The 21,059-nt window shown below is 26.7% G+C and overlaps 3 protein-coding genes and 1 non-coding gene across 7 annotated transcripts; 3 read left to right on the top strand and 1 right to left on the bottom strand.

The window, feature by feature from the left end:
- Window positions 1-17: 17 nt before the first annotated feature.
- On the top strand, window positions 18-7,960 carry Gbeta5 (guanine nucleotide-binding protein subunit beta-5). Its single transcript, XM_015510535.2, has 10 exons — window positions 18-277; window positions 4,068-4,282; window positions 4,348-4,484; window positions 4,564-4,682; window positions 4,884-5,013; window positions 5,082-5,225; window positions 6,400-6,540; window positions 6,598-6,694; window positions 7,326-7,492; window positions 7,745-7,960. The coding sequence occupies exons 2-10, from the start codon at window positions 4,096-4,098 to the stop codon at window positions 7,754-7,756; spliced, it is 1,134 nt and encodes a 377-aa protein (XP_015366021.1). The 5' UTR covers window positions 18-277; window positions 4,068-4,095; the 3' UTR covers window positions 7,757-7,960.
- Orc2 (origin recognition complex subunit 2) lies at window positions 7,863-14,442 on the bottom strand. 3 transcript variants are annotated; one of them, XM_089219819.1, is made up of 12 exons: window positions 14,102-14,442; window positions 13,931-14,003; window positions 13,445-13,545; window positions 12,086-12,247; window positions 9,813-9,920; window positions 9,594-9,725; window positions 9,351-9,520; window positions 9,070-9,287; window positions 8,877-9,009; window positions 8,558-8,801; window positions 8,255-8,491; window positions 7,863-8,168 (listed from the first exon to the last, which is right to left on the bottom strand). In XM_089219819.1, the coding sequence occupies exons 1-12, from the start codon at window positions 14,193-14,195 to the stop codon at window positions 7,969-7,971; spliced, it is 1,872 nt and encodes a 623-aa protein (XP_089075945.1). In that variant the 5' UTR covers window positions 14,196-14,442; the 3' UTR covers window positions 7,863-7,968. The 3 variants fall into 3 exon arrangements, with proteins under 3 accessions (XP_089075945.1, XP_089075946.1, XP_089075947.1); XM_089219820.1 differs by having other exon boundaries at window positions 13,445-13,531; window positions 13,935-14,003; window positions 14,102-14,440; XM_089219821.1 differs by lacking the exon at window positions 14,102-14,442 and having other exon boundaries at window positions 13,445-13,531; window positions 13,931-13,984.
- TRNAA-GGC (transfer RNA alanine (anticodon GGC)) lies at window positions 13,108-13,180 on the top strand. The gene has a single exon. It is a non-coding gene; the product is annotated as a tRNA-Ala (tRNA).
- Window positions 14,443-15,055: 613 nt separating the features above from the next.
- LOC107163207 (uncharacterized) lies at window positions 15,056-20,838 on the top strand. 2 transcript variants are annotated; one of them, XM_015510498.2, is made up of 12 exons: window positions 15,056-15,187; window positions 15,252-15,435; window positions 15,500-15,539; window positions 15,989-16,407; window positions 17,194-17,320; window positions 17,410-17,633; window positions 17,775-17,917; window positions 17,987-18,095; window positions 19,897-19,974; window positions 20,032-20,201; window positions 20,272-20,328; window positions 20,415-20,838. In XM_015510498.2, exons 2-12 carry the CDS (start codon window positions 15,286-15,288, stop codon window positions 20,557-20,559), a joined length of 1,662 nt encoding a protein of 553 aa, XP_015365984.1. In that variant the 5' UTR covers window positions 15,056-15,187; window positions 15,252-15,285; the 3' UTR covers window positions 20,560-20,838. The 2 variants fall into 2 exon arrangements, with proteins under 2 accessions (XP_015365984.1, XP_015365983.1); XM_015510497.2 differs by having other exon boundaries at window positions 15,083-15,435.
- Window positions 20,839-21,059: the final 221 nt, after the last annotated feature.

Genomic DNA, 21,059 nt, shown 5'->3' with positions numbered 1-21,059 from the left:
CATCATTACCGTCAAAATCATTAAAATCTGAGAAAACTCAAAATTGTCCAGCTGTGTTGCAGCCTTGCAGGAATGCAGGGCGCAGGCTGACTGTTGTATGCTTGTCTGTACTGAACTACTGACGGTCAAGTCGGTATATTGATTATAAATTCTGTATTTGCCTTTGCGTCGTTCAGAGGGTTTCATTTTCAATGATATAAAAAATTTTCTCGAATTGGTTCGGTGAAATGATTTTTTTCAGTGAAGATTTTCCTGAATAGGAAATTAATTGAACGAGGTAAGCGTTTATAGATTCTGCCCTTTGCACTCACTCTCTCACACACTCACTCATATACTCACTCTCTATCATTCTCTCTGTCTCTACTTGGATGAAACTATGACGGTACGGATCATAAAATATTATATTTAATTGTAATAAATAGTTAAATATCTATTATTTAATATTATTTTATTTATTATATTTTCATAAATGCTTAAATTTAATTTAGAATTGTTTTTATTTTCATAATACAATTTTTGCTCAGCAATTAGGAAAGAGAAAATTAATTAGTAGGTAATAATATTATCCTTCAAATTAATTAATTTAATGAAAAATTATAATTTTGTTATATAAATGTAATTAAGTCAAAATAGATAGAAAAGAATCAAAAATATTTGAATAAATAATAGTTAATGGATAAAAAATAGTTAATCGAATATTCTATACTGGTAAAAATGGTATTTATATACAACACAAATATTAATTTAACTTTAAGTATTATAATTTTAAGATAACATTAACTTACATTTTTGATGGGTAACTGTTAAGTGTTAATGAATGAATAAATTTCAACCACAATTATAATTCTTTACTTAATCAAAAATGAAGATACACTGTGGTCAGTAAATGTTTGATGAACAACCCAGTTTCCTAATATATTGATGGTGTACTGTATTAAAAATTATATCCACATTTTGACCACAATTATGATTATGAATGATAATTTGTTGTATAGGACCCTACTTAATGCAGTTGTAGTAAATAGAGTAGTGTTAATAGATTCCCGGACAAAAAGTCCAGCATAGAAATGGTTGGACAAAAAGTCCGGATTCATTTTTTGATTGCCGGACAAAAAGTCCAAACACATTTTTAGTGTCGGACAAAAAGGCCAAAAATACAAAATTGTCTATTCAATTTTCATTTATAATTATAATGTACCTTATATTATACAATATTATGATGTAGGTATATATACACATGTAATATTAATACATTATATATATAGTCAGTTCATATATAATTATTGTATTGGCAAACGTAATGCGTATATCAAATTATTAATTTATAACTGTAAATATATCATATACGTAACGTTTTAAAAAAAATATTATTATTGTATTATTATTACTGTAGACTAGATTTTTTAAGACGTATAACTTTTTTAAACATATTATTATTATATTTGGATCAATGTTTGTATTGACAATTTTTTAAAACATATAACTCATTTTAAATTATTTTTTTCATTGTATAATATGTTATCTTAAAAATCATAATCCAGTGAATTTCTGTTGTATTTATGTTAAGAATAAGAAAATATAAAATAAAATATATATATATAGAAAAAAAATATTATAATTACACAATTATGACAAATTAGACAATTTTGGATTTTCAGCCTTTTTTTCCGGCAATCAAAAAATAAATTCGCACTCTTTGTCCAACTATTTCCATACCGAACTGTTTGTCCTCGGACTTTTTGACCGATCACTGTGTTAATAATCTAAAATATCCTGTACTTAGTCTCAGTGGCGTAGTTATGATTTTATTCTGGGGGGGATATATAATTTATTGGCTAAACACAAAGTGGGGGGCTTTGCCCTCCACAACCCCTAAAAGTTTTTTTAATTTTTTAAACATAATAATATACACAATTGACAATTAAATTGGTACTTATTTATTACCTCAAGTACACCTTATACAATTTAGTATCTCCCCACCATTCTTGTTATCGTCCCACTATAAATAAAATAAGCAATAGAAATTTAAAAAAATATATATTGTGCTTAATACTAATACATTTAAAATTAAAATAGTTATTCAAAATAAAAAATGAAAACATGTATAACACTATAATTTATAAAATAAGATCCAATTTTCTTGGTTTTTTAGCTAACTTGTTAATTATTTCCTCTGTGTCAATGTGTTCATTTTTGTGACAGCTAACATAGTTAATCCATTCAATCGATCCTGTATAAGATTGATAAGTGGATTAAACCGTGGTTATAATTTATGACATAATATGGGTAATTTTATAACCAAATAATTTTATATCAGTATATAAGTCAATGCATTAAACATAAAAAAAAGGCTCTGGGGGAGGATCTGTCCCCATCATCCCCCCCATAACTACGCCACTGCTTAGTCTTAATCGTATTGATACTTATTTTATTCATTTCAAATTATATTTACTAAAAATTGTTGATACTACCGAAACTATAGAATATAGCTTAAATACTTATTACCTTCATTCACAGTTGTTAGCATATTTTTTTCTAACTTTTAAAAGTTCAATAATACATATCTTATCGTGGACAATATATAACAGCATATCTGGTAAGCAACAATGAGCGACAAGAAGTGAAAAGAGTATAATCTCTCTTAATCATTGGTACTTGGTAGATACAAAAGGTTTCTGATTCAAAAATAGGTAGCATTCTATTTGCAATTAAACTTGCATACACAACAAAATGTATTGTTTGTAGATAAACTGAAATTGTGTTAGTAATATAATTGAATTATTTGAATTGATCTATTTCTTATCTCATGAAAGTATAAACAATAAACAATTCTAATTATTTAATTATTTTCTTCTGCTTACTTCATTTTTTGTGATATTTTATGTAACTCAAAACAACCCAATTTTAAATTATTAACATAGTAAATTCTTACTTTAAATATAACTAAAAATAAAATTTAACATTCTAGCTTATAAATGATGGAAATAAAATATTAATTAAGTGAACAAATTGATTCTCCACCATGGCTTCTTCTCTTCCCTCATTAATCCTATAATGTTATAATTGAAATTCTAGTTTTTGGAATTTTTATGAGAAACCTCTAAACTTTATTTTTAAATGGGTATTTTGACTTTTTATACATTTATAGAGAATATTTTAAATGCAAAATTATTTTTTAGCTGTTCATCAAAACAGATGATTTTTTGATATACTCCATAATATTACATATAAAATATAAAATAGATTTAAAGCCTCTGTTACATAACTATGGATGTGTGCAGACTGGTATCAGGGACAGCATGAAGTAATCCAGCCCATTTCCAATACTATAATTTAATAATTGGGCTTTTGATGAACATTTTCGAAATAGGTCATACAAATTCTCGCTAATTATTGGCGTAGAAAAAATGCTAAATTCATTTTAAAAAAATGGGGGGGGGAGGAAGAGGGAACTGAGAATTAAAATTGTGTAAAATTATGTGGGTGGCTGTAGAAATGTTTCTATGTATTTGCTCAAAACATAAAAAATAGTTTTTAATTATAAATTATTATGTACATGGTATGGAAGTTAAAGCCTATAGTACATATTTGAAGAAAAAATCAGTGGTATCATATTCTTAGCAATTTACATTAAAAAAATGTTTTTTATTTAAAATATGTTTGTCACGGAATACTCTTTAAAAAGTTTAAATCGCATACAAAATTTAAAGATTTGTAAATATGAACTTTAGTATAGTAAAAGTTCCAAAAACTTACATTTTTAATAAATGTATTATTGCATGGAAAAATTGAGTTTTGCATAATTAGGGAGTCAATTTGTAACCATATTCTTATGGTTTTATTTTTTCTGAACTAACTCAACGATATATTTCAAGAATAAATATTCTCAATTTTATTGTGTATATTAGCGTTTTCACGAATATATGAATATAATTTATAGTTTGTAAGAATTATTGTTTGCTCAGTAATTATAGTTAAATATTAACGTAACATACTTATTTTTACTATTTAATAGTTAAAAAATATCAGAACAATTATCATTTTAATATATTCAATAATCCTTATAGAACATAAACAACTCAACAATTTTGCTTAATGAAAGACTGTAAGTCATATTCAGTAGCACCACCACTGGCAGATATTGCATTAAGAAACATTTGGAATTTGGACATGGCATTAGACGTAAATACACGAACTGAAACAGTTGAATTATTAAGTCGTGAAGCTGACTGCCTAAAACACAAGCTTGAAGAAGAAAGAAAAAAACTTAATGATGTGACATGTACTTAGTTTATTATTAAAATATAATTATAATATTTGTTGGCTTATTGATAACTTATGTAATAGTGGCAAATGTTGCGGAACGATTAGAGGAAGTCACATTTCTAAATATAAAACCTAGACGTTTGTTAAAAGGAAACCAAGCTAAAATACTATGTTGTGATTGGTCTCCGGATAAACGTCATATTGTTTCATCTTCACAGGTATATATTATAAATTTATAAATGTGCAAAAGTGTTTAATAAAATATGCTTGCTTGGTGTTGGTGCATACAAATGCTAGGATGGTAAATTACTAATTTGGGATGCATTTACATCTACAAAAGAACAAACTGTTACAATGCCAACAACTTGGGTGATGGCATGTGCCTATTCGCCATCAGGCAACTTGGTTGCATGCGGGTAAGATTGTATAGGGTAGATCATTGATTTTTGTAATAAATTTTATTTTGAATAATAAAGGAAAAACCAAATTAATTATGCCTGATTATTATTATTGTTAATTGATTATCACTTATTAATAATTTGATATATACATTTAAATTAGATATCAGACCACAAATTATATTAAATAATAAAAAAATTCTGTTTTTGTATTTTAAGTGGTTTGGATAACAAAGTAACAGTGTTCAATATATCTAATCCTGAAGAAGATCCATCTGCTAAAAAGAAAACTGTTGGTACACATACAAATTTCATGTCTTGTTGCTTATTTCCAAATTCAGATCAACAGGTAGCATATAGTTTATATATTAGTTAGTTTACATAACATTTGAATATTATTTCAATTTTGTTTTTAAGATTTTGACTGGTAGCGGAGATGCTACTGCTGCACTTTGGGATGTTGAATCAGGTCAAATGTTACAATCTTTCCATGGTCATACAGGTGACATAATGTCCATTGATTTATCACCATCAGAAATTGGCAACACTTTTATATCAGGTGTAAGTTATTATTTTTGTATTTTTTCATACTTCATCTTATTTTAACTAGTCTATTTATAATGTATTATTATGCTACATAATGTATACAAAGCACGTTTATAAATCTTTTCACCATCATACTTAAAATATACTTGCATATATCATTTATGTTCTGAAAAACCTCAAAATAAGTTTAACCATTTAATATGCAAAAACTAAATATTTAAATTATCATTTGTATAAAAAAGAAAAAAATTTATCAGATAACAGAAATTTATTATGTAATAATAATCTGCAAAAATAAACTAACACCGACTGATGATTAAAGTTTCTGTAGTTGACACAAGATATAAATTAAGTCTGTGTATTTAATAATATTAATGTAATGTATATATTAAAAAATCCTGACATCAACATTTATCAGTTAAAAGTTACAGTTTGAACAAAAATTAAATAAAAATTGTACATAACATGTATCATAGAGATGGAGCACAACTATGGTACTAACTGTTGGAACGAGTCCAAAAGATTCTAAAATACACCAGTTATCATTTTAATAAATATAATTTTTTTTTTAAGAAATCATTATCAATCCATATTTATTTTCATTCCGATTGTGTTATCTAAGTACTGTATTCAGTTACAGTAACTATTTCTGTGAGTTCTGGAATATGTGCTAACCATAGTTTTTGGTTGATGCAATGATTAAAAAGTTGGCTAAGAAGCTGCACCAATCTAAGTATCGGGAAACAGATTTTGCTAATGAAATTGTCACTGAAGAAATATTAAATAATATATTTTTTGACATAGACACCACAGCTCTTTGAATGATACATAATTGTAGAGCTTGGTTTCTGATTACAAACTGGATCTAATTTGTGTTATGAAAGAGTCAAATTGAAACTCTTCATGTTTTTAAAAATAAACACATTTTTTTTATAGATATTTTCAGTTAGGTGATCAGCACTATTGCAATAATGAATAATCATCTCAAATAATAATTGAACTCATAAAAAGAATTCAATATACAAAAAAAGTCTCTGAACTTTTAGTAATATAATGAACCAAATTATTTTACCAAAAAACTATATTTGAAATAATAATTACAATACATGCTTACTCAGAGTCTAGCCCTAACCATAAAATATGAGTAATTTATTATTATGTTTCTTTTTAAATATTTGTTTTTTTTTAGAGTTGTGACAAAATGTTACTTTTGTGGGATATGAGAACTGGTCAAAGTGTTCAATCATTTGAAGGTCATCTTTCTGACATAAATAGTGTCAAATACCATCCAAGTGGAGATGCTGTAGCGTCTGGATCAGACGATTCTACAGTAATAAATACCATTATTATTTTTTGTTTATAGTCTTATGTATTTTTAATTTATTAGTGTCGAATGTATGACTTAAGAGCAGACAAAGAAGTTGCCGTCTATTCAAAAGAAAGTATTTTGTTTGGAGTTAATTCTATAGACTTTTCAGTCAGTGGTAAGTTAAATTCCTAATAGTAAACACAATATTAGTAGTACACAATATTGGCATTGGCGCAACTAGGGGGGGTGCAAAATGGTCTTTAGAACCCAGAGTTCTAATTTAACACCCCTTGATATTTTAGATCTAACTATTATAATTATAATAAAATAACATCAATTTTATGTTTTTAATAGTATAGCACCCCGCGTTTTGGAGGTCTAGTTGCGCCTATGAATATTGGGTGTATATTATTTTCATTTATATGAAATTGTTTTTGTTTTTTTAGTAACCTTAGATAAAATCATTTATCATACAAATTATAGAATAAAAATATTTTTGAGAGTATGGCATTTGTTTTTACATTATATTATTATTTGACTTTAAAATAAATTTTGCTAACTTAAATGGTGTTTAAATTGTTTTGTGACAATATTTAGACAAATTGATATGTCATTCCTTCAAAAACATTATTCTTTATCAATTTTGTTATGGACGAGTTTACTCTAAGATTATTTAAAAACATAAAAATTAATTCTGCTTAAATGTGTTTTGTCTATATTGCATGTGGGACAGAGAGAAAACAAACAATGTGCTAACATCCTTTAAAATAATTTATATTAATACAATGTTAAAATTATGTTTTTAGGGAGAATATTATTTGGAGGCTATACAGATTATACCATAAATGCTTGGGATAGCTTAAAATGTGAAAGAGTGAGTTTATTGTATGGACATGAAAATAGAGTTACAAGTATAAAACTTTCACCTGATGGAACGGCATTAGCTTCTGCCAGTTGGGATGCTTCTTTACGTGTATGTATATTAACTGATTCAGTAATTCAAGAGTTTAAAGCTTTTTTAATAAAAACAATTTTTTACAGAATAGTTATCCTTTTTAAAAAAAAAAAATTAAAATTGTGTAACTTTATCAAAAAGCTTTAAAAATCTTAATTAAGTATCTTCAAAAAAAAAAAAAGTTGATACTTGAAATAACCATCTTTGATGTTTATACAAACATGTTATTAACTTCTAAACAATTTATTATAAAAAACTTTTTTATTATAGGTATGGGCATAAGTTAAGAAAATTCAAAATTTTCGAATGTAGATCTAGTCAGTAATATGTTCTGTACAACTATATGAGTTAATGATCACAAATAAATAATTATTTAATCTTAGAATAGTTAAATATATAAAAAATAATTTTATTGTATGTTGTATATTATATTATTTTAAATATTAAACAATATTTTATTTGGAATTAAAAAAAAATTATACCAAACATTGAATTTATTCATCATCTTCTTCATTTAGCTTATAAAACTGAGTAAGTACATCTACATCAACAGGAACATAGAGCACATCAGCATCACGTTTCCATTTTACTAATTCGTGATCAACAAATTCAGTTAACTGACTTCTCAACGCTAGATCTGTACTAACTAAAAACCGTTGACGACACCAACGATACAAGGTTGAGAATGGAACACCTAGATTAATTTCATATGTAAATTATTTTATAAAAAACATGAGCAATATAAAATATATTATTATATTATATATATATATATAATACCTCCATATTTTTTATCATTTTTGTTTTCAATACGATTTTTAATTAGTAATAATAAGATACTCTTAGCGTTGGATGGAAGAGATTTGAAAACATTATTCAATCCTGAAAATGAATGTTGTGTTCCAATGTTTTTAACCATTAGGGATTGTATAAAATTAGTTTCAACTGTATATGGCGAAAAATTGGTGCAGTCCATCCAAAGAAAATTGTAATCCCCAAGTTTTGTATTATCAAACACTAAAAAAAATATTTGTAAGGTCAATATATAGGTATTAGCTAAATTTTAAACAGATCAACACCAACTTAGAGCAGAATTCACTCTATCAATTGAAGCTATTAAATGTACTCTTTTTAACGAACAAATCCTTGAAAGTACGTGCTGAGCTTTGTAGTTTTGCAATTCAACACCATCCAAATTGTTTATAAGAATATAGATATGTTCAGAAGTCTTTAATTTTTGTTTTTCTTCTATTAGCTGAATTGCGAGTTCAGCACTTCCTGGACAACTTTCAAGATCTAATAAATCAATTGTTATAGATTCTAGTATCTGAAAAACATCATCACATAAGATAATTAAAAATCAAAAGCATTCATAATTAACAAATTATTAACTATTACGTACTTCTTTCATTGTCAGCCCAGGAAAAAATCCATTAATCACTAAAACAGACTCTTCCGCTAATACAGACATTCTAAAATCATTAATAATTTGTCTTTTGGAACCCAATCCATAAAGTAGTAAATTAAAACCTTCCCTAAAAAAATCAAAATACTGAATAACAAAATAATTTGAAAACATCAGAAATAGTTGTTACCTTAGTAAAGACATCCAATATGGAAAATTTGACACAATATTTTTGTACATCGAGTTTAACTTAATATCATGTTTAGTATAAGAATTTTCGGATAGTTGATCAACCTGTTCTTTGTCTAAAACAGGGTTTTTCAACAGTTTCAATGTATTGTCTGATGTCTTAGACTTTTTCACTGATTTAGCAGACTTGGATAAAAAATATTCATCTGATTTATATATCTAGAAAATATATTGTTAAGTAAAAACACAAATATGCAATTACAATTCACCAAAAATACTTACAAACGGAACTTCTTTCTGTCTAGTAGATCTTCTTAAAGAAGTGTGTGTGTTCTCTGGCTGAACAGTTTTAAGATTAGTATGAATACTAGAATCACTGTCACTAGAATCACTGATACTGTAATCTGAATCGTTTAATTCATTAAGTTGTTCGCATTTTTGATGTGCTATTCCTAAAAAAGGATAAATAAGCAATTCTTTCAATAAATAATTTTTTGTAACTATATAACTAAATTAAATATAAACCTTTTGCAATCTGTTTTCGGACCGTTCTAGGTGTTTTGGTTAATATATGTTCAGAACTTTTCATAGAATGTAATTTTTTCATTTTTTTAGGTGTTTCATAACCAAATTTACTATCAGTTACTCTTGGGGAGTCTGTAACATTAAAATTATTGATTGTATATAATTAATATACCAAAAATACCTTTTCTGTTACACATAATATTATATCATATTTATCACCATCGTCTGATACTTCATTTATGACTTCAGATTTAAATGATGTAGCTGTTCTAGGTGTTTTTTTAATTGAATTTTTTGATTCAACTTCAATTTCATCATCAGAGAAACCTAAAACAAAAAAGATAAACAAACGTGTATCACTCTGATTACTAGTACTATTTTACTAATGCTAAATAGTAAAATAAATTAGATTCGGACATTTAGGCATAGTAATTTTTTCATTACATGATTTTAATTGCGTTTAGTTAATATAATGTTGGCATTGATTACATTGTACTGATATAATATATCAGTTTTTGGTACTTGTGCGTTATCGCGACTACTGCCCACTCGTCACGACTACCTTGATTTCACTTGTGCATTATCGCGACTACCTTGATTTCAAACGCAACATATTTTTAATACGTTTATAATAATACAAAACTACCCAAAGCTAATATCAATGTATTTATTGATAATATGATAATAATTATAAAATATAATAATAATATGTCAAATTTATACGTCAACAATTACGAGTAAAATATAAAATATAAAATTTAAAAGTCAATTTGTGGTGGCCAATGGTTTGAAATACTATTAAATAAAACTTTGAACTTATCTTCATTATGATAAGTATTCCTCCACATAAACTCTGCCAAGTAAGATTCTAAATGGTGTCACGCTGTACCTCTATGACGTTTGTTTCTCCATTTCGCCGATCCCCAAAGTCTTTCACGTGACAGCGTGGTTTTAACTAAGTGTCCTAAAAGTTACCCAGCTAGTCTATAAAAATTGCGATAAGTGCCTTTATAACGACACTGGAAAAAATAGAATCGCATATAAAATGGCCTCGCAATAACCCATAATATGAAGTAATCGCGATAAAGCACAAGTACCCAGTTTTTATCTCACTATATATAGTGACCCTAATTTTTAGAATGGCTCTACGCCAAATATACAGCCATATACCGAAATGGCCACACTGAAATGTCCTAGACCGAAATAAATTACTTTAATAACAATGTCATAAAATACATTTAGTAATTTAGGCAGAATGTCTTTGGTCAGAATCATTTTTTATATATAATTATTTAATATCATTGAATTCATTTTTATTACAACCGTTACAGTGGTTTTTCAAGGCACCTAAAGTAAAGCAAAAAGTTAAGATCTTAGATCTTAGACACTTTTATTATTGACATTTAAAATTTCAAGGATATTGATATTTACCTTAAATAATTTTAGTTACTTTGTTGTAGTTTTATTATATATCATTTAATTTTGAATTAATCAAAAAAAATTTATAGGGACTTGAAACTTATTACCATTAGGTATATTAATTACTATACACAATGACATTTTCAAAAAATTCAGTTCAATTTTAAGCTATTTATATTATGAATAAATTCATACATGGTATGTTGATATTGATATATTAATAACAGAATTATAGTACAATGGGGTATTATGAAAAACATTTCTAATTACTATAGAAATATAAAACAAAATGTACTCATATAGGTAAAAATATAAAGAGAAAGACTGACATAATTCAGAATCGTTTTTTCATTGCATTCAATTATTTACTATCTTATTTTAAAATTAACATAGTAAATTTAATTATTTACATAAAATTTGCTATGTTGTACATTGTAAGATGGAGACAAAACATGGTACCACATCCTCTTAAATTTAAATTTACCCTTACTCCCCTACATTCTTGTACCGTGTCTGAGCATTACTGTAATATATGCTTTTTACACTACAATGATGACATTAATTTTCTTTAAATATACAAGGGCTGATAAAAAAGTTCTGGTATAGTTTACTTTGACTATAAGGTCATTATCTACCACAAGTTCCTTCCTAGAGTTGAAACAATTGTTTTCGTGAGCTTGAAACCTTAAGCCATTTGCGTGAAGCTATGAGAAAGAAGAGACCAGAAATATGGGCAGGCAGAAAATGGATGCTACACCACGACGACGCCTCTGTGCATTTTTCACTCATATTTTTGCACAAAATTACGACGACAGTAATTTCCCAGCCGCCCTATTCACAAGTTCTAGTCCCAGAAAATTTCTATGTGTATCCAAAGAAGAGTACTTTGAACGGGATACAGTTTTGTAATTTTTAACTATTAAAAATAAATGTACATAAAGAAAGTTCTGGAACATTTTAATTAGCCCTCGTATTACTTTAATATTCTACTAAATTACAAATCATTTATATTTTATGACATAACAGTAGTATAGTGATATATAACAAATCTTAATATTTATATGATAAGTTACCTTTAGAATGAATATTGTACATTTTTTTATCATCTTTGTTGTATTGAAGTTTTTTGTAAGGTTCTGAAGCTCTATATTTTTTTTTTAATGTTGGTGTTTTATTTTGTTTGGATTGAAAACTAAACATACATTCACCTGGCACATCTCCATCTTCAAATAATGCTAAAAACAATAATATTTTATAACACTTAATGGCTATTTGTTAGTAGGCATTATCTTTAAAGCCGGGGTGGATTTAGGTATGTGGAGGCCTCCAGAAAAAATTAGGTCCCACATATATTTCTTTTAAATTTAAATTTGTAAAAAATTATAATACTATTCACTAAATAATAATAAGCAATAATTGTAGCCATTAGTAAAACCTTGTGTACTTTTTGTGAAGTGAAAAAGAATTTCCTTGATTTGAATTTGCACAATGTCCGAACATAATAATGATGGATAATTACTGATCTAATTTTTTCAGACAGATAATTTGTGAGTTATTATAACTTTAAATGTATAATTCTTGACTCACATGTGTACATTTAGAAACGCATTTGATAATATTATAAGAGCGATCCATGTGCAGTGATTGTGGATTAAACAAAAACTTTAAATATCTATATTATAGAACCCTGTTTATTTATTGTAAACATCCGTTAACTTGGGGATAATAGCGTCTTAGGTCTATGCGGTCGGGTAGCTTAGTGGTAGAGCAATCGCCCGGCAAGCGAGAGACCTGGGTTTGATTCCTGGTCCGGCGGCTAGATTTTTGACGTTATTTCCCCGGGAGAAGTTAACATACATCAGAAGTGGGATTTGTTCCGAAGGACGCAGTGTGCGTGTTGTGAGGGACCTGGACTTGTTCGCCAGAGGTCTTGCGGAGGCGATCGCGTTTGTGTTAACGGGTCGTGCGCTCTGGTGATCAAGTGGTGAAGCAACGGTCGCAGTGGGCGATGAAGGACCAGCGTCGATCGAAGGACGCAGGATGGTCGAATGTAAACATCCGTTAACTTGGGGATAATAGCGTCTTAGGTCTATGCGGTCGGGTAGCTTAGTGGTAGAGCAATCGCCCGGCAAGCGAGAGACCTGGGTTCGATTCCCGGTCCGGCGGCTAGATTTTTGACGTTATTTCCCCAGGAGAAGTTAACATTATTTACATGCATATCAAACATATATACACATATATAGATACATTTGTACAATATTCTCCATCATTCTTAAATTTAATTTGAAATAGAAGAATATAGTTCCATATTGTATATATTTTTAATGTGAGTAAAAATTAAATGAACTTGTCTGTATATAATGGTAAATAATTATAAAAATGAGTAGGTTAGGTTAGTTTTCCATTAAATCAGGCCTGCATTTAAAAATTACCTTTCGGTTTCAGTGTTACTTCTGATTCACTTTCACTTAATTCTTCATCATGAATATTTTCATCTAATAGTTTATTTGTTCTTTTACCTAAAATTTTTAAACTAAATGAGATATTTTAAAATGCAATAGTTAAAATCATATAAATATATATAAACATAATATAAATTATAAACTATATATATATATACACCAATATTTTAACAAATATAAACAAGGAATTGTGCACAAAAAATATTATGTATATCATTCTTGTGAAGGTTATATTGACATTTAAATTCATTTCTGAACTATATTACAGGTTTAAAGATTGATTCATGATAAATTAAAATATTATAATTACTCAATTTGTATCTATACATTATATGTAGGTACACCATTAACAGAAATATTTATTACTTTTATCTTGAGGAAACTCAAAACTCACAAATACACTACTGATACTTATATTAATATTATAATATACAAATAAACATAATTTTAATTTACTTGCTTTTTATTGAAACTTCAGAGTTATGTTCGGTGACTTCAATAGGTTTTTTTTTTCTGATTGAATGACTTTCTGCAAATAGATTTTTGTCATTTATTTTTATTTTATAGTCTATATTTATTTTAAAGAAATATGCTGTTTTAATTTTTTCTTCGTAGGTTCATACGTACTTTGTGATATATCGTCTATTAAAAAAGTAACTAGTTGATCATTAATGAATTCCACTTCGATTTCATTTTTGGCTTTAATACTTGGTGATTCCATTGTAATCTTTCAGTATTTTCACTAGACAGTAGTATTAGTATAACCTAAATAGTGTCTACACTCTATAGAAGTATAGACTTGTATCCAAGTGACTATCTAAATTTTAATAAGCACCAGATTAAGGAATTCAAATTTCTATAAAAAAAAAAACAATAGACAGTATCTGTTGGTATCAGTAGGTGCTTGGTTCGTTAAGTAGGGACGTTGGGTCTAGAAGTTTATAATATCGTAGATAAATATTATATTCAATTTCCCTCGTTTTTTTAACTACAGTCTACATGTTGTCATTCGATACGACATTCATAAATCATAACCTCAAAAATTAGCAAAAACCATTTTATATTTGCCGCTATTTTTTTTTTTGTCCAAAATGTTCATCAGATATAGTCACCGCTATGAATTAAGATGTATATTGTATATATTTGTACATCTTAAATTGTGAATTGGTGGTCACAGAACAATAATATTATAACGATGTAGTTAATTGTGTATTAACTATTTTAAAGGTGTGGGATATGTCATATGTGTACAATTCACAATGTTGCTGACTTATCTTTATACTTTGTTATGGTATTAATGATTAAGACAACTCGTGATATTATGATTTATGATTGTTTGATGGTATATTATGTATTATTTGTTGTTAATAAATTGCTAATATTTGCCCTATAATTAATATAGGCATAAATTAGTCATATAAATATTAAATATATGGACATCATGTTCATTAGTGCAAAATTGTCTATTTTGAATTTGATTATTCCGTCAAAACTTCAATTATTTAACTATAACCTCTTTGACAAACATTTATTTTGAATCTTTGGTGATAAGAACGTACCACATTATTATCATAATAATATAATTTGTGTCAATACACTCAATACAGAATACTTTAGTAAGCACTAAGCTTGGTCTTTATTTCTTTAATAGTTTAATGTTCAACTATGGAAACTCAAGTGTTCATTTTACATTAGCAGTTAATATAATATGATGTAAAAACTTTTAATATTTTTTATATGTTGTGAAATATATAATATTTAAAAAAACATTTATTAGAATGATTTGAAATGTATTTATTACTAAATGTACAATGGCAAATACAAAGACTGAGGTAACTATGGCTGACAACGGTGATGATGACCAGTGGTTGTATGGGGATTCAAATTCAAATCTTGACCATGCCGGTGCTTTAGTTGAAGATATTAAGCCAGCTGAACCAGTTGGTATTTTAGAAGATGAGGTACCTACTGTTATAGAATGATTAGTAAAAAAAACATCTTTTAACTTTTTTTTTTTACTTGTAGGAAGCACGTCTTATGGAATTCCTGGCAAACCCTGGACCAGGTAACATTTAAAACTCTATGCTTAGGTTAAGTATTATTTTTATTTTTATTTATTTGAAATTATTTGTATTTAAAGTGCATTAAACAAATCTTTTTTTTAATTTTTAAATATTTTTGATTAATTTAGTTAATTCATATTAGCTATTAAAGAATATTAAATAATATTCATTTTTTAATGAATGGTATCTTGTATATCAACATTTTACCTTTTTAAGCTAGTTTTGTTGGTAAAAGGTACAATAAATAATTTTTATTTTACCAAAAAAGTAACTATTAAATATCTAATTTTAACATATATTTTAGTATAGAAGTTTTTCTTAGAATTTATAAATTGAATATATTTTTTTTTACATTTATAATTTACAATCATACTCCTATTTATATTGATCACCTAATATTTTTTTAATGTAAAATATGAATCTGAATTTGGATTTTGGTATTTTATTAAAGGAAGCATAGATGTTCCACCTACTGTAAAAGAATTAGATGATGAGGATCCTAATCGACCTCGAAGTCCAGAAACATTTTTAGGTGGTCCAGGAATCCAAGCAGAGGTACTTGTCAAACGTTCAGAAGATTCATTTGAAACTAACCTAATAGAAACTGAAACTGAAGCAGTCATTAATGATTCTGAAAAAGTAGCTGAGGAGATTAATGAAGATAGACAAATATCATCTGAAGATAGTGAAGAAGATAGTGATGATGACATTGTTGTGGCAGCTGGCAATTTTACATTGTCTTCAATGGAAAATAATATGGCATCCCTTTCGCAACAAAATAATGCAAGTCCATCGACTGCTGGAATAAATTTAAAACGAAATAACTTATTAACATTAACAAATATTCCTGGAATGTCATCTGGAAATAAAGTAAGCAAGAAAAATTGTTTAAATATTTATATAGTAACATAAACATTAACATCCGTATTTTGTCAAAAGTATTAAAAAATAATTGCTGCTTATAGGTACCTTTCAATCCATTAATATTTCATTTTACTTAAGAATAAATATTTTATTGATTTGGTGATATAAATTATTCATAGTCAGGAACACATCAGATCATTGGATCTGTGAATACTAATTAATAGTTATATGAATATAATATGGCAATTTAAAAAATGAAAACCTTATTAACCATATATGTCAATAACCAAAATGTTGCAGTTTTTTTTTTTAACGTATAGTAACATTACAGCAGATTGTAATCATTATGTCATACTGTAACTATAAAAAGTCTTACTACAGTGCTGAAATAATTATTTTGGTTTAGGATAAAATAACTAATAAGATTTTCAGTTATCTAAGAATAATTTGCAATGTCAATTGGTTGCAGAATGATAATTGAAACTATAATGGTGTGCCTGCAAGTGAATGCATGGCAGTTGTACGTGTTACACAAATAAAATCATATTTATTCTTGAATGTAGATAGTTATTTAATTTTTAGATGAGTGCCATAACTTATAAATAATCTTTACTCTTCAAAGTATGTTGTAATCAGACTAATGGTTTCATAATATATTCTGAATTTTAATTTTACAAACAATACATTTTTTATAATTGTATTATTTTTGTGAAATTATTTTAAAGTAATTAATTAATACAATTATTATCAAGTAGGTTTTCTAACTTTTTTTAATGATAAAATACTTATTAGCATCAAGGAAAATTCAATGTCGAAGATTTTGAAAATATGGGCTCCATAAATGGTGTCCCTGCTCATGAGTATTCTATTGAAACTACTGAAGAAAAACCATGGTTAAAGCCTGGTGCAGATATCACTGGTAAAATACTATTCGTTTTGTACGATTTTGGAAAATATATACACAAGTGGCAAGTATTTAACTAAGTATTTATTTTTATATTTTTTAAGATTATTTTAATTATGGATTTAATGAAAACACATGGTTGGCATATTGTGAACGTCAAAGAAAAATGCGATGTAATGAATCATTAGTTGGAATGTCAACATTGGCTATGCATAATCAACAAGTTTCTTTAAGTGCTACAAATAATAACATGATTCCTACTTTGGATGTTAAATCTGGTGCAAAATTTCAAACACCAAATGTTCCACAAAAGGAAAACACTATTGAGGTATATAATTATACAGTGTGATGTCAATGATTTCCATACTTGTTGAATTCAATAATATATTTTTGCTGGAACTTGTTTATTGATAAATTTAATAATAGTTAATACTAACTTTTATCTAATTTTACCAAATTATATATTTAGGTTATGACAGCTGAGAGAAGAGAATACAGCCGTAAACATTTTTCAACTCCTGATTTATCTGTACCACCTCCAATAATTCCAACAAATTTTGATGTACCTCCACCAATGATTCAAAATTCTATAAATTCTATACCACCCCCTGGGTAAATATGAATATTCTAAATAATCAAACATACTTTAGTTAATATAATCTTTAAATATATATGATTTAGATTTGGTCCTCCACAAATAAATGTGCCTTATGAACCAGAATACTATCCTCACGAACCGGATCCATACTATAATGCATTTGAACCTACTCAGGATATGCAATGGAATCAAGTAATTAAAGGACTATACAACTAAAAAATCCTATTTTTTTTATTGTGTGAAAATGTAGTGCTTAAAAAAAGAAAAATTTTGGTGGTATAAAAATTTTTGCCGGACAATTGCTTCGGTGTTTATTAAGTCGCGTAAAACGCGTGACGTCATAAAATTCCGCCGGGCCGTATCTAAAATACACGTGTTGTAGTTATTTCACTCGATTAAAATAACTATAGAGAAAAATTGATTTAAGGTATAAGTTACTAAAATACATTTATAAAAAGGTTATAAATTTCTTTAGATGATCATATTATTTTTACAGTATTAAAATTTGTTTCAGAGTAGTTTACAAGAAAGACAAAATATTAAAATATAAAAAATAGCAAATATATTATATTAAATTATATTATACACTTTTAATTAAAGTTTAAACAAATGTGTTATTTTAATATTTATAGTTTAAAAACTAAAATAAATATGCAAAAAAACCTTACAATAAAATATATTAATTCAAACAAAAATACAATAGGTATATTATACGTAATTGAATTATTATAATATATAATAATAGCTAATTTAGCTAATTTAATTTAATTTTAGGTAAATCTTTAATATCTGTTTGATTTTAATTCTTCATAAGGAAGGCGAAGTGTTGGATAAATTTGATAACATTTTTTGGGATGTTAGTCATTACATTCTCTTTGTACATCAAATTGCTGTGGTAAAATTTCTTTTTCAGCTTCTTCGATAATTTTTGTCATTATTCCATGTTTCCAGATATTTTATTCTTTATTGTGTTTGTTTTATACTATAGTCTATACTCTATAGGGAATAGAGTTGTTATTCCATCATGTGTGGTCAAAAAAAAACGTGAACGTTATCCTAAGGAGAACGGATTATATGTTGGTTTTCAAAACACGTAATTCGTGTAATCTATTACTTAATACAATCCATTAAACATTTAACATTATAATTTGTAATAATATGCTATATAAAAAAATAATATCAAATATGTAAGTTGTTTTATTGTAGTATAAACTATAAACCTACTATATACTTACCTGTATTCAATTTTATGAACCTACCTTATTTGATTTAGTACCTATGTATATTTTATTGTGAGGTTTATTTTACATATTTATTTTAGTTCTTAAACTATAAATTATAAATTATAATAACACATTTGTTTAAACTTTAATTAAAAATGTATAAGATTATTTAATATAATATATTTTCTATTTTTTCTATTTTAATTGTCTGTCTTTGTTCTTGTAAACTACCCTGAAACAAATTTTAATACTGTAAAAATAATATGATCATCTATAGAAATTTATAACCTTTTTATAAATGTACTTTAGTAACTTATACCTTTTATCAATTTTTCTCTATAGTTATCTTAATCAAGCGAAATAACTACAATGCGTGTATTTTAGATACGGCCCGGCGGACGGTGTGATTTTATGACGTTACGCGACTTGTAAATAAACACCGAAGCAATTGCCCGACAAAAATTTTTATACCACCAAAATTTTTCTTTTTTTAAGCACTACATTTTCACACAATAAAAAAAATTAGGATTTTTTTAGTTCTATAGTCCTTTAAGCATTTTTTATACATTTTATTTTAATCTATTTTAATTGTACATCATGGGATGGCTAAGTTAGGTATTAAAATATGTGTAATCTGCTTAGAATTTAGGGTCTTTTAATCAATCGTTTCTGTCATTACTGAATTTAGTTATTAAATCTAATTTATAACCTCTGTGCACCATAAGATCTACTCTATAACACCTGATTTTATATTTTTTTTGTCCAATTAGAGCTGGAACTCAAACGTAAAAAGTATAGAAAACATTCCAACTTTGTCAAATGGAGATTCATACAACAAAGCAAGACCAGTAAAATAATTTGTAGCTTTGTAAATTTATAGCAATTTTATAACAGTGTTTTTGTAGGATTTGGTAAGAGATAAAGAATATTATGCATCACGAGTTAAAAAAGAACCAGAAGAAAGGGCATATGAACGAGATCGTGAGACTCGTAATCGATACCGTGAGAGAGATAGGGAGAGGGATCGTGAACGTGATAGGGACAGAGATAGGGAACGTAGCAGACATAGAGAAAGGTAAGTTTTTATTTATTTTTAATAATAATGTATTAAATTATAGTAATATTATTATTTAACAAATTTTTAGTGATGGTGTTGAAAGTCCAGAAACAAGTTATAAAGAAGAGAGGGAATATAAACACAAGTAATTCCAATCATATTATTTAATTAATTTTTATTAGCTTTATCTCAAATTTGGGGCAGTCATAGAAATATAAATCTTTTTATCAGGTCTCATCGTCATCGCTCTCGTAGTCGTAGTCATGAAAAGCGTTCTAGGAAACACAAGTCTCGTAGTAGAAGTGGGTCTAGACATCGTCACAAAAAGAAGAAAAAGAAGTCTGAGAAGAACAAGGAAGAAGATAACAGTGAATAATTTTCTGTTGTCATGGTGTACATTTAAAGGACTTTCTTTTTATTAATTTTATTTACTCTTCATTTCATTAAGTTGTTAATGGTAAATGATTATTTAAGGGTTATTGCAACTAATTTTGTATTGAACTAAATGCATGAAATACACATTTATCAACAAATAAGATTGGAAATTTCACCTTTAATTATTGCTATTATTATTATTATAAGTAAACATAAATTACTAAATAATACAACTTGTTGTTATGTAAAAAATTAAAATTATACATTTCATTTCATTTTATTTTTTTATTTTTTAATGTTAATTAATCAATTAATTAATTTTTAACTGTTTGTATAACATAAAAATTAATTAAAATATAAATATTAGTATATTATATATATTCATTACCAAATAATGACATTATTAGTTTTCCATGACTAATAAATAATGGTAATATGACATGACTTCATGACATTAATGTTAATTTATTTAATATAAATTTACTACTTGTTTTGCTCAAT

This window comes from Diuraphis noxia, unplaced genomic scaffold (genome assembly GCF_037042655.1).
Source record: "Diuraphis noxia isolate RWA-SAM2 unplaced genomic scaffold, SU_Dnox_SAM2 contig0002, whole genome shotgun sequence".
In the NCBI taxonomy this organism is placed as follows: Eukaryota; Metazoa; Arthropoda; class Insecta; order Hemiptera; family Aphididae; genus Diuraphis; species Diuraphis noxia.
This window is presented reverse-complemented; position numbering and strand designations above follow the sequence as displayed.